The sequence below is a fragment of the Gorilla gorilla genome, chromosome 1 (genome assembly GCF_029281585.2).
Source record: "Gorilla gorilla gorilla isolate KB3781 chromosome 1, NHGRI_mGorGor1-v2.1_pri, whole genome shotgun sequence".
Classification (NCBI taxonomy): Eukaryota; Metazoa; Chordata; class Mammalia; order Primates; family Hominidae; genus Gorilla; species Gorilla gorilla.
In genome coordinates, this window is record NC_073224.2 from 198,354,322 (window position 1) to 198,367,806 (window position 13,485).

Below are 13,485 nucleotides of genomic sequence, written 5' to 3' on the forward strand. Positions count from 1 at the left end.
TCAATCTGAAAAGTGTCCCATAAAGTCAGATCCATCAGACCTTTCACCACCTTATCGCCTGCCTGTGTTCTTATCCCCACTGCTAGGACCACGTGGCTCCAGCATGCAGGCCAAGGCTCTGCCCAACTCAAGAACCAATGCTTCCCCTGTTTAGGGGAACTCAGGTCTCTCCCAATATCCTGGTGGGTCAGTGTGACACTGGTTTCTGTGGGGGCCCTGCTTTGACCTCCGAATTCAACCTTGGTTCTCATTTCTTGAGCACCAGCTGTGTGCCCGGGACTTTACATACGTGATAACCCCAGTCAGTCTTATGACAGCCTGTCAGCCTAAAAGCAGCAGAGCCAGGACTGGAATCTAGTCTAGAGATCTTTCCACACAGCCATGACAGCCCCTCCACAGAAATGCTTTCTCCAATAGCAATGATGATGATTATTTATTGAATGCTTACTATATGTCAGGTGCCATGCCAAGCGATTTATATGAGTCAACTCAATTTAAACCACACATGACAATTTTACTGTCCCTTTTTACAGATGGGGAGACTAAGGCTTAGAGGGCTGTCCAGATTAGGGGACCATCAGTTAGGAGATGGAGGAGCCAGGGTTCAGCTGCAGGCTGCCTGAGTCTCAAAGCTACCTTGGGAGTCGCTGTGCTGTGTTGCCGCATGCATGGGTTTAGTGGCTGGATGCTTACCTTGCTACAGGTGCCTGTCTTGTGCTTTAGAACTAAACCCTGATCTGTGTTGCTACCTCTCCCTGTGTCCCCACTTACCTAGACCTGGGTTCTGCCAAACCCTTTTCAGCCTCCCAGACACCAACATCACACTCCAATCCCCTGGATGAGTTATGTATTTGTTCAACTGCTCCAAAAGGGACCAAGTAACAAGCTCAAAGATGTATGTCTCTCTCAGGGGCAGGTGGCTTTGCTTCACACTGTCTTCTTGTCTACTTGTCCCACTGTTCCTTGGGGTGATGTTCTTGTCCATGTGGTCACAGTTGGCTCACCCCCACCACATCCATGTTCCTTCCTGACAAAATGGAGAGGTGGAGGGCAAGCACTTTTCCTTCTGGCTGTGGCCTAGAAGTTGCATACATCATTGGCCAGAACTAGCTGCAAGAGAGGCTGGGAAAGGCAGCCTCTAGCTGGTGGCCATAGACCCAGCTTGGGGGCCTTTGATTACTACAAGAAAGAGAACTGGCTAATGGAAGAAATATTCAGTCTCTGCCACAATCCCTGTTCCCAGCCAGAGCTCCACCTTGACCTTGGCCTCTCTCTTTGCCCAGACATCCTTCCGTGACTCTTTGACTACCAATCCCTGTTAGTCTCCAGACCCATATGCTTATATCTGGCTTGTTTTGCTACCACCTGAGCCCACAGCCACTTTTAGTATTTTTTTGCAAGTGAAGAATTCTGCTCCAGCTTAAACACACACATGCATACATGCACACACACAGAGTGTTGTACACAGAGATTTTTAGAAGGGGCACTGGCTTTGTTGCTAGGTCATTAAATAAGAATATTTACTGAGTGCCTCCTCTTCAGCCTGTGGCCTTGTGCCCTGGGTTCCCAGGTATTAAAGTTAATAGGAAAGTTTTCTTATATTTTTGACATCAGTATGTTTTATTACTGCCAGTAAAATTTTTGACCAGATTTTGGCATGTTGGGATATGTGGGGGTGTGTGTGTGTAAGTAAATTACAAGCAAAGAGCTGTATTAAGCCCCACCAGCCTGGGGCCAGCTTAGCCTAACAGCTCCTTGGACATCAGGCCCCTGCCCCCATCTTGCCCCAGCCTTATCTAACTTTGACTGGGGACCCCAGCTCCTCAGTCTACAGCCCAAGGCAGATTCAAGCTGGCCTCCTGCCAGGACTGGTGGAATTGTCCACCTGAGAGAGCCCATCTCCCACCTGCCCTCTGGAAATGTCCTCTGGGGTGTCCACCCTGGGCCATGTTCATGTTGTGCTGACGCCTTCGATACAGAAGGTGCTTTCCAGTTTGGTTCCAGAGCTTCAGGCCTCCCTGCCTTGGACCTGGGCTCCTCCATTACTTCCCACTCCCCTGAGGCTTTTGTGGCTCCAACCCCAGCAAGTCCCGATCTCCTTCCTATTGGGCTGCTCCCACAGTTAGACCAAAGGAAGCTTCTTGAAGTGGGAGCTAACCAGTTGGCTGCTGAAGCTCAGGTTCCCCTCAGGGTTATAAGCTGGTCTCTGAGCGAGAGCTCTCGCTGGCCTCATGGCCCATTCTGTGACCATCAGTAGAGGCTGTCCATCCTCTTCTGGTCTGGGGTTCAGGCCTCTGTTGGCCCAGCTCCTGGGCCCATTTCCCTGGTGACTTTTACAGGTGCCCTTACCAATTCCCTGGAAAAGTGGCTTTTTTCTTTATCACTTCAAGTTTGTGTTAAAATTTCACACATACCCTCAGAACCACAGAAGGTAGAAAAGAACCATTTTCTTAGTGTCTGTTGGTCACAGTCATTAGAACGGTCCTTCGGTTTATGCCGCACCACATTTGGAATCCATTCCAAGACAGAAGTCTCCTTAGGTCCTGCAGGTTCCCCTACATCTGCACCTGTGGTCCTGGCTGCCCTTCTCCCCTTGCCCCTCCTATTAAGCACTTCAGACCTGTCGTGGTATGGTAGAGCAGGCTGGCAGAGAGCACTAGTCCAAAAGTCCAAGCCCCAGTGTGGCTTGGGCTAGCCACTCTCCACCATGGCTCAGATGCCTGTTGTGCAGAATGACAGGGTGGCCCCTCCAGCTCACAGTCCTTGCTCACTCTGCGCCCTGGCAGCCAACGGTGCTCCTGTGGCCTTTTTGCTCCCCACTCAGAAGTGTGGGTAGGAGGCCTCTGCTTGGAGAAACACCATGTCCAGCCCACAGGTGCAGGCTGGACACTGACCCTGGGCAGGCAGTGCTGGCCCTGTAGTCACCTGATGATGCAACAGTCATCTGACTGTCTCCTTCATCTACCCTGCCCCTCCCACCTGGCCCTGGGAATTGCACCAAACCCCAGCTGCTGGGCGCTCCACCACCTGCCAAGGAGGGCCTTGTGGCTCAGTGAGGGGAGAAGGCAGGACTAAGCAATGTAGAGTCCTGCCTGGCCAGCTGACCCCCACTCAGATTGATCATTTCACCACCCAGTCATGCCGCAGGGTCCCATCCATCCATCGGAAGAAGCAAAGCTTACCACTAGCTAGTGTTTCGGGGCTGCTCTCAGATCCTTGCATGAAAGGATCAATAAGAATAGTAAGTATAGCCAACCCTTGATTATCCACACATAGCACCCAAAGGCCTCTCCATCACAGTGCAGCCAGGCTGAGGAGGCCCAGCCCAGCCTGAAGAGCAGTTCTCTGTCTGTGCTGCAAACCATGTCTACCATGTCTGATTTTTAGAAGGCTCAGCACTTCTGCCCGCCTTAGCTTAGGTAAGCAAGACCTGGGGTAAGGCTGCCAGGACGAGTTCCCCCACCTTTGCTGGGCTCCCCTTTCTTCTGTCCAGTAGCTGCAGTGTGGTTAGGACATAGGTTGAAAGGGCAACTCTATTGTTCAGATGTTAGACAATTCCTTACTCCCTCTTGCCGTGGATACAGCGATGTCCCCTGGGGCCACGCCGGTGCTTCCATAGGACTAGGGGCCATAGACTGCAGTGCCCATCATGCCACAGAAGCCACAGAGAACTTCTATTAATTGAGGTGGGAGACAGTCCTGGCTGGGGGGTCAAGAGGCACAGGATGGTCCAGTCCTGCCACCATTCCCGTGTGCTTTTCAGGGAAAATCATATCACCTTTCTAGCCTTCAGTCTCTTCTGTCAAGTGAGAGGAATGGACTAGACAGTCAGTCTCTAAGAATCTATCAGAAGATCACGGTGTAACTTTAGTCTCCATAGAAGAGATCAAAAGTATGTACGAGACACCCAGAGACAGTTGGCACTTATGCCTAGTTTTGGCCGTAAGGCAAATATTAATTGTAAGGGTAACCATTTTGTCCTGGTTTGCCTGGGACTGTCTTTGTTTATTCCTATTGTTCCTCGATGATTGTTAGTAGTTCCCATTTCATTCTCCAAGTGTCCCAGTTTGGATGGTATCTTATATGGCCACCCTGTTGACTGAGATGTAATCTAATGAAATGAGATTTCTCTGTCTTCCCCACACTCAGCCTGCTTTGGTACAAGTCACAGGAGGCCTTTGACTGCTCATAGGAGAATCTCTGCTGATACACAGTCTTTCATTGACAAATATCAATCACTGTATTTGCACCATATCCAATGACTAGAGGGATGTCATTGAATCCGTCACTGTATTCAATGACCAGAGGGGTGTCATTGAAGACATAAATGATCTCCTGCATCATTCACTGCTCCTGACTGAAGTGCTACATGAAAAAGTTTTGCAAGAAACTTAGATGTTCCATCCTCTCTGGCTATAAGACTCCATAATGGACCAAATCTTCCTTTTCTCCTTGGCTGCCAGGGAGCTCATATATAAATATATAGCTGAATTATAGAAACACCATAAGTCCTTATTATTGGTATAGCAGTATTCTTTTTATCCCACCAATCCTGACTTTTGGCTTATTTCCATTTTCTTTGTTCTGATTTGTTATTCTTATTTATGATTTTCTCATATTTATAGTTTGTCATTCTTCTATAAATATGGTTTTGTTATAGTTACTTTGAATTCTTTGTAGCACCAAGTAGAAAAGGAACACAAAAGGAGTGAACTTAGAGGATATGCTTTTTAGCTAAAAGATCAAATCACCTGCTCCTCCAAAGCATATCACAGTGTCCGAGGGCCCTGCCCTTTAAGAGACAATTATTTGAGTCTTAAAGACTTGTTCATCTTCTGAGCACCTGCAGAAATGTAGTAAGTGGCATTTTCAAGTCTGTATCATCACACACCTAGTGAAACGCAGAGTGTGGGCATGAGGGGAGCCTGAGGGCAGGATGCCGGGGGTAGGGCATGCTCACAGGAGAAAAAGCAAGCACAGAGATGCTCATCACTCACCCAGGGCCTCGCCAGGGGATGCCAGGGGATGGACACCTGAGAAGGGGCTGAGGAACAAAGTCTGGCCATGGGAGGCCTGGGTCCAGGTGGCAACACTGCCTGTTAGCAACACGGGACCTTCAGTAAGCCATCTTCCTGATGTCCAAAGTCAGGTGGTTGGGTGAGATGGAGTCCATGGTGACTCCAGCCTTGGGATTCCGACCCTGTTCCTGGGGAGGAGGGCCCTGAGGATGCACCTGAGCCCAGGAAGCTGAGACTGCCCAGCTTGCAGCTGGCCCTAGGAGGAGGCACACACTTGGGACTATACGCAGACCAACTTTGCTCCTCCACTTGAGGGCAATGATCCCCATATTTCCATGGCATCCCCGGGGCACTGACTGGACAAGGAAAGGCTGCAAAGCCAGAGGAACCTTCCAGAATGATCCTCCTGGCAATTGCTTGGATCAAGCAAATGGTCACAGCTGTGTCAGATTGTAAGTTCTCACAGGCTGTGGCAGTAGTTTGCAGTTTTGTCTTCAAACATGGGCTGGGGTGCGGGTTAGCAATGGGGTAAAAAGCAGTGAATGATGTCCCTTGTGGACACTTTCAGAACCCAGGGCCAGAGAGAAATACTAACCTGAGAATAATCTACCCCTTGGAAAACTCACCCCTGAATAAACCACAGGCACTTCCCTCCTGCACCAGCCATGGCCCCACCCAGAGTTCACCCAGCAGCATCTGCTTCTCCAATCTCATTGGGCCCACTGCAGCTCCGAGGCACAGTTGAGGCAGGATTTGTTATCTATTTTACCGATTAGGCAACTGAGGCTTAGAGAGCTTAGACCCACTCAGAGTGGATCACAAAACAGAGATGAGAGCCCAGGCCTCTGTCCCTAACCACCCTGCAGTTCCCAGAGCCCACTTTGCCTTCTGTTCTCAGCATCCCACATGGCCACAGTCCTCAGAAACACACTGGCATTCAGGTCACCCAACACTGACATGGGAGCGGGGGAGGAAAGAATTGCAGAGCTTGGGCATGTGGAGCCAGAGCCTGTGGTTCTGCTTGAGTTTCCCTGGTTAACTTTTGAGGGGTCTCAGCCAGGTGTGGCACCGAGTCTGGGCTGCCCAGGCTGTGCATGAGTCCCAGTAACTCTGTCTTCTCTTTTGTGTGTGTGTATTTCTGTGTGTGTATACATCTATCACACAGAAGAAGAGCGTGATTTCTCCTCCGAGGCCATTGATCTCCAACCCAGAACTAAAGGGGAGAAGAGCCACCCCCAGCATCCAGCGTGGCATCTCTTGTGCCAGGACCAGGGATGACTGGGCCATGGACACAGATGTCTCCAACCTTCAACCGTTTGCATAGCACACGGGGGACTCGTGGGGGCCACCTGCCACTGCCAGCTGAAACAATACAATGGCAATACTGACATCCTTCATGACGTTTTCCCGACAGACATTCAGGCAGAAAGTGCTGGTGCGTTTTCTGTCTGCAAAGTAGAGGGCCATGCCTCACCAATAGAATAGCTTGGGCCCTGATGACCTGCTCTGAGTCCACTCACAGCCAGTGACACTTGCAAAAAACTTCCAAAGCCGTCTTGGGTTTGGCTTCCGCAGCTCTTGACCAATGTGGCCAAAGCTGGACACCTCCTTGGGACACTGGGATTATTCATAAATGCAGCCCGCCCTGACTCTCCCTGAATAGCATCTGAAGTCTTTGTGAAGGTCATGGATCCTGAACAAAGTGTCAAGGGCACCAAGAAGGCTGAGGGAAGTCCCCGGAAGCGGCTGACCAAAGGAGAGGCCATTCAGACCAGTGTTTCTTCCAGCGTCCCATACCCAGGCAGCGGCACAGCTGCCACCCAAGAGAGCCCCGCCCAAGAGCTCTTAGCCCCGCAGCCCTTCCCGGGCCCCTCATCAGTTCTTAGGGAAGGCTCTCAGGAGAAAACAGGCCAGCAGCAGAAGCCCCCCAAAAGGCCCCCCATCGAAGCATCTGTCCACATCTCACAGCTTCCGCAGCACCCTCTGACACCAGCATTCATGTCGCCTGGCAAACCTGAGCATCTCTTGGAGGGGTCCACATGGCAACTGGTTGACCCCATGAGACCTGGACCCTCTGGCTCCTTCGTGGCCCCTGGGCTCCATCCTCAGAGCCAGCTCCTTCCTTCCCACGCTTCCATCATTCCCCCCGAGGACCTTCCTGGAGTCCCCAAAGTCTTCGTGCCTCGTCCTTCCCAGGTCTCCTTGAAGCCCACAGAAGAGGCACACAAGAAGGAGAGGAAGCCCCAGAAGCCAGGCAAGTACATCTGCCAGTACTGCAGCCGGCCCTGTGCCAAGCCCAGCGTGCTCCAGAAGCACATTCGCTCACACACAGGTGAGAGGCCCTACCCCTGCGGCCCCTGTGGCTTCTCCTTCAAGACCAAGAGTAATCTCTACAAGCACAGGAAGTCCCATGCCCACCGCATCAAAGCAGGCCTGGCCTCAGGCATGGGCGGCGAGATGTACCCACATGGGCTGGAGATGGAGCGGATCCCTGGGGAAGAGTTTGAGGAGCCCACTGAGGGAGAAAGCACAGATTCTGAAGAGGAGACTAGTGCCACCTCTGGTCACCCTGCAGAGCTCTCCCCAAGACCCAAGCAGCCTCTTCTCTCCAGCGGGCTATACAGCTCTGGGAGCCACAGTTCCAGCCACGAACGCTGTTCCCTGTCCCAGTCCAGCACAGCCCAGTCACTCGAAGAACCCCCTCCATTTGTGGAACCCTCATCTGAGCACCCCCTGAGCCATAAACCTGAAGACACCCACACAATTAAGCAGAAGCTGGCCCTCCGCTTAAGCGAGAGGAAGAAGGTGATCGATGAGCAGGCGTTTCTGAGCCCAGGCAGCAAAGGGAGTACTGAGTCTGGGTATTTCTCTCGCTCCGAGAGTGCAGAGCAGCAGGTCAGCCCCCCAAACACCAACGCCAAGTCCTACGCTGAGATCATCTTTGGCAAGTGTGGGCGAATAGGACAGCGGACCGCCATGCTGACAGCCACCTCCACCCAGCCCCTCCTGCCCCTGTCCACCGAAGACAAGCCCAGCCTGGTGCCTTTGTCTGTACCCCGGACGCAGGTGATCGAGCACATCACAAAGCTCATCACCATCAACGAGGCCGTGGTGGACACCAGCGAGATCGACAGCGTGAAGCCAAGGCGGAGCTCACTGTCCAGGCGCAGCAGCATGGAGTCCCCAAAATCCAGCCTCTACCGGGAGCCCCTGTCGTCCCACAGTGAGAAAACCAAGCCTGAACAATCACTGCTGAGCCTCCAGCACCCGCCCAGTACTGCCCCCCCTGTGCCTCTCCTGAGAAGCCACTCAATGCCTTCTGCAGCCTGCACTATCAGCACCCCCCACCACCCTTTCCGAGGTAGCTACTCCTTCGATGACCATATCACCGACTCCGAAGCCCTGAGCCGCAGCAGTCACGTGTTTACCTCCCACCCCCGGATGCTGAAGCGCCAGCCGGCAATCGAATTACCTTTGGGAGGGGAATACAGTTCCGAGGAGCCTGGACCAAGCAGCAAAGACACAGCCTCCAAGCCCTCGGACGAAGTGGAACCCAAGGAAAGCGAGCTTACCAAAAAGACCAAGAAGGGTTTGAAAACAAAAGGGGTGATCTACGAATGTAACATATGTGGTGCTCGGTACAAGAAAAGGGATAACTACGAAGCCCACAAAAAATACTACTGCTCAGAGCTTCAGATCGCAAAGCCCATCTCTGCAGGCACCCACACATCTCCAGAAGCTGAAAAGAGTCAGATTGAGCATGAGCCGTGGTCCCAAATGATGCATTACAAACTGGGAACCACCCTGGAACTCACTCCACTGAGGAAGAGGAGGAAAGAGAAGAGCCTTGGGGACGAGGAAGAGCCACCTGCCTTTGAGTCCACAAAAAGTCAGTTTGGCAGCCCCAGGCCATCTGATGCTGCTCGGAACCTTCCCCTGGAGTCCACCAAGTCACCAGCAGAACCAAGTAAATCAGTGCCCTCCTTGGAGGGACCCACGGGCTTCCAGCCAAGGACTCCCAAGCCAGGGTCCGGTTCAGAATCAGGGAAGGAGAGGAGAACAACGTCCAAAGAAATTTCTGTCATCCAGCACACCAGCTCCTTTGAGAAATCTGATTCTCTCGAGCAGCCGAGTGGCTTGGAAGGGGAAGACAAACCTCTGGCCCAGTTCCCATCACCCCCACCTGCCCCACACGGACGCTCTGCTCACTCCCTGCAGCCCAAGTTGGTCCGCCAGCCCAACATTCAGGTTCCTGAGATCCTAGTAACTGAGGAGCCTGACCGGCCGGACACAGAGCCAGAGCCGCCCCCTAAGGAACCTGAGAAGACTGAGGAGTTCCAGTGGCCCCAGCGCAGCCAGACACTTGCCCAGCTCCCAGCTGAGAAGCTGCCACCCAAAAAGAAGAGGCTGCGCCTGGCAGAGATGGCCCAATCATCAGGGGAGTCCAGCTTCGAGTCCTCTGTGCCTCTGTCTCGCAGCCCGAGCCAGGAAAGCAGTGTCTCTTTGAGTGGGTCCAGCCGCTCAGCCTCGTTTGAGAGGGATGACCATGGGAAAGCCGAGGCCCCCGGTGCCTCATCTGACACACGCCCCAAACCCCTGGGCACCCACATGTTGACTGTCCCCAGCCACCACCCACATGCCCGAGAGATGCGGAGGTCAGCCTCAGAGCAGAGCCCCAACGTTTCCCATTCTGCCCACATGACCGAGACACGCAGCAAATCCTTTGACTATGGCAGCTTGTCCTTGACAGGCCCTTCTGCTCCAGCCCCAGTGGCTCCACCAGCGCGGGTGGCCCCGCCAGAGAGAAGAAAATGCTTCTTGGTGAGACAGGCCTCTCTGAGCAGGCCTCCAGAATCTGAGTTGGAGGTTGCCCCCATGGGAAGACAGGAGAGCGAAGAACCACAGCCCTCATCCAGTAAACCCTCTGCCAAAAGCTCATTGTCCCAGATTTCCTCTGCAGCCACGTCACATGGTGGACCCCCGGGAGGCAAGGGCCCAGGGCAGGACAGGCCCCCATTGGGGCCCACTGTGCCCTACACAGAAGCACTGCAAGTGTTCCACCACCCCATTGCCCAGACACCCCTGCATGAGAAGCCGTACCTGCCCCCACCGGTCTCCCTTTTCTCCTTCCAGCATCTTGTGCAGCATGAGCCAGGACAGTCTCCAGAATTCTTCTCCACCCAGGCCATGTCCAGCCTCCTGTCCTCACCATACTCCGTGCCCCCACTTCCTCCCTCCTTATTTCAAGCCCCACCGCTTCCTCTCCAGCCTACTGTTCTGCACCCAGGCCAACTCCATCTCCCCCAGCTCATGCCTCACCCAGCCAACATCCCCTTCCGGCAGCCCCCTTCCTTCCTTCCCATGCCATACCCGGCCTCCTCAGCACTGTCTTCTGGGTTTTTCCTGCCTCTGCAATCCCAGTTTGCACTTCAGCTCCCTGGTGATGTGGAAAGCCATCTGCCCCAGATCAAAACCAGCCTGGCCCAACTGGCAACAGGAAGTGCTGGCCTCTCCCCCAGCACAGAGTACAGCAGTGACATCCGGCTACCCCCTGTGGCTCCCCCAGCCAGCTCCTCAGCACCTACATCAGCTCCTCCACTGGCCCTGCCTGCCTGTCCAGACACCATGGTGTCCCTGGTTGTGCCTGTCCGTGTTCAGACCAATATGCCGTCCTATGGGAGCGCAATGTACACCACCCTCTCCCAGATCTTGGTCACCCAGTCCCAAGGCAGCTCAGCAACTGTGGCACTTCCCAAGTTTGAGGAACCCCCATCAAAGGGGACGACTATATGTGGTGCAGATGTGCATGAGGTTGGGCCCGGCCCTTCTGGGTTAAGTGAAGAGCAAAGCAGAGCTTTCCCAACTCCATACCTGAGAGTGCCTGTGACATTATCTGAAAGAAAAGGCACTTCCCTGTCATCAGAGAGTGTCTTGAGCCTGGAGGGGAGTTCATCAACAGCAGGGGGAAGCAAACGTGTCCTTTCACCAGCTGGCAGCCTTGAACTTACCATGGAAACCCAGCAGCAAAAAAGAGTGAAGGAGGAGGAGGCTTCCAAGGCAGATGAAAAACTTGAGCTGGTAAAACCATGCAGTGTGGTCCTTACCAGCACCGAGGATGGGAAGAGGCCAGAGAAATCCCACTTAGGCAACCAGGGCCAAGGCAGGAGGGAGCTAGAAATGCTGTCCAGCCTGTCCTCAGATCCATCTGACACAAAGGAAATTCCTCCCCTCCCTCACCCTGCATTGTCCCATGGGACAGCCCCAGGCTCAGAAGCTTTGAAGGAATATCCCCAGCCATCTGGCAAACCTCACCGAAGAGGGTTGACCCCACTGAGCGTGAAGAAAGAAGATTCCAAGGAACAACCTGATCTCCCCTCCTTGGCACCTCCCAGCTCTCTGCCTCTGTCAGAAACGTCCTCCAGACCAGCCAAGTCACAAGAAGGTACGGACTCAAAGAAGGTACTGCAGTTCCCCAGCCTCCACACAACCACTAATGTCAGTTGGTGCTATTTAAACTACATTAAGCCAAATCACATCCAGCATGCAGATAGGAGGTCCTCTGTTTACGCTGGTTGGTGCATAAGTTTGTACAACCCCAACCTTCCGGGGGTTTCCACTAAAGCTGCTTTGTCCCTCCTGAGGTCTAAGCAGAAAGTGAGCAAAGAGACATACACCATGGCCACAGCTCCGCATCCTGAGGCAGGAAGGCTTGTGCCATCCAGCTCCCGCAAGCCCCGCATGACAGAGGTAAGTTCAGCCTTGTTTTTCTTCTTGTCACTGATTTGCAAAAGCCCTTGGTGAGCTTTTAAAGCCACAGTATCCTCAGGTTCCAGTTGCAGAACTAGAGCCAGATTAGTAGTCAGATTTCCTCTCTGAAAGCTGAGACTGGTCACCTTACAAGGAAACATGTTTATTGAGTTTCTTTGTCACTGTATCCCTCGTATCATTGGAATAGATACACTTCAATAAAGTTAGCCATAAAGTGATCCTGCTCTCCCATGAATTTCTGTTGTAAAATCAAAGATACAGTCTCAGTAAGAAAAAAAAGAAATTTTCCAAAAGACTGAGTTGGAAAACTTGGCTAACAGGAATGCCTGTAGCAATTTTAGAACATTTTACCTCTCCTTCATTATATGGATATCCCTTGTCTTGTTAGTCTTTTCCTGCTTTTCTTAATTCTTACATCTGCTGTTTCCATTCTCTAGTACCACTTTAAATCTTCCCATTTCCAAGATTCTAGAATTTGGCACAAACAACTCCTGAAATATTCCTTCTTCCTTTTCTGGGAGTAAGACAGCAAATGGAGCTGAGCTGCAGTATCCCTCCTTACCAGTGGATCGCAATGCCACTCACAGTTTGACCTATTTGTGCTATGTGGTCAAGAAACGCTAATGTTTACTCTTTCGTTGCCTTTGATCTGAGGCTACGTCAGGAGCTATAAAATGAACTCGTCCCCTGAAAGCTCAGCAAGTTTGAAATTCAATAATTTCAAACTTCAGACAAAAGCCACCACCATACCCTGACAAGGCCAGCCTAGGGATTTGGATTGTGCTGACTTGGCATTTGTGGAATAACAGCTGGTCTTGTTTACTGAGCAGCCTCATGGTGCCAGACACTGTGCTGGGCCCTTGAATCTGGTCACTGCTCACCTCCACCTCTGAAGTAACATAACCATCTGCCTTCTATAGCTTAGGGAACTGAGGGTCAGAGTCTGAGAAAGGTCAAGGTAATCTGGCAAATGTTGAACAAACCCAGAATTTGAACCCAGACCTATCTGACTCCAAAGAGTCTATTTTTCTTCTTTTAATTATTTGAGGAGAGAAAATCTTAAAAGTTGACTGCAAATTAAAAAATGTTTATTAGTGTGTCTTCAGACCAGAAGCTCTGACCAAATTAGGTCTAAATTCCCTAAACTAAATTCATATTGTAGATAAGTGAGCACAACTGTGTTCTATAATTTCCTATGCTCTCATATCTTCCCCTTTTGTCATTCAGTGAACTTTGTGCATTGAATTTGTCCTTAGCTTGACTGGATGTTCTTCACAGAACTGTTTTCCAAATTTATTCCCTAGATGTCTTTGTCAGTCTACAGACATCCCTGATCAAGATTTCCACTTTCGTGTTAATGTCCTGCTAATTTCCTCTTCAGCATCTCTTACTAGCTGTGGCCACTCGCAAGATGCTGTTATAATTATTCATACTGCTAACTTTTTGGATACCTATTATGTACCAAGTACTATGCTAAATGTTACTTTTCTCCTCACAACCAACTTGAAAGTTAGGGTGCAATATCACCATTTCATAGATGAGGAGACCAAAACACAGAGAGGTTAAGTAACTTTCACAAGGCCACACAGTAAGTGGCAGAGCCTAGATCAAAACTAGATTTTACTCCAATGCCCTTTTGAATTATCTAAGCTGCCTCTAGTTTCTAATGACTGAAAATGTTACAGGCCATTTAAGAGAA

General features: G+C 51.5%; 1 protein-coding gene across 5 annotated transcripts in view; it reads left to right on the forward strand.

Annotated features, from left to right (window-relative positions):
• The window catches only part of HIVEP3 (HIVEP zinc finger 3), a 528,576-nt gene that overhangs the window by 443,699 nt on the left and 71,392 nt on the right, over nucleotides 1-13,485 (forward strand). For 3 of the 5 annotated variants that reach the window (XM_055392917.2, XM_055392949.2, XM_055392929.2), the window contains one exon: nucleotides 6,184-11,765. In XM_055392917.2, coding sequence (XP_055248892.1) covers nucleotides 6,705-11,765 — 5,061 coding nt within the window. In that variant the 5' untranslated portion in view covers nucleotides 6,184-6,704. Of the gene's footprint in view, nucleotides 1-2,980; nucleotides 3,420-6,183; nucleotides 11,766-13,485 lie in introns of those variants that run through there. The other 2 variants (XM_055392939.2, XM_019016540.3) reach the window with 2 other exon arrangements.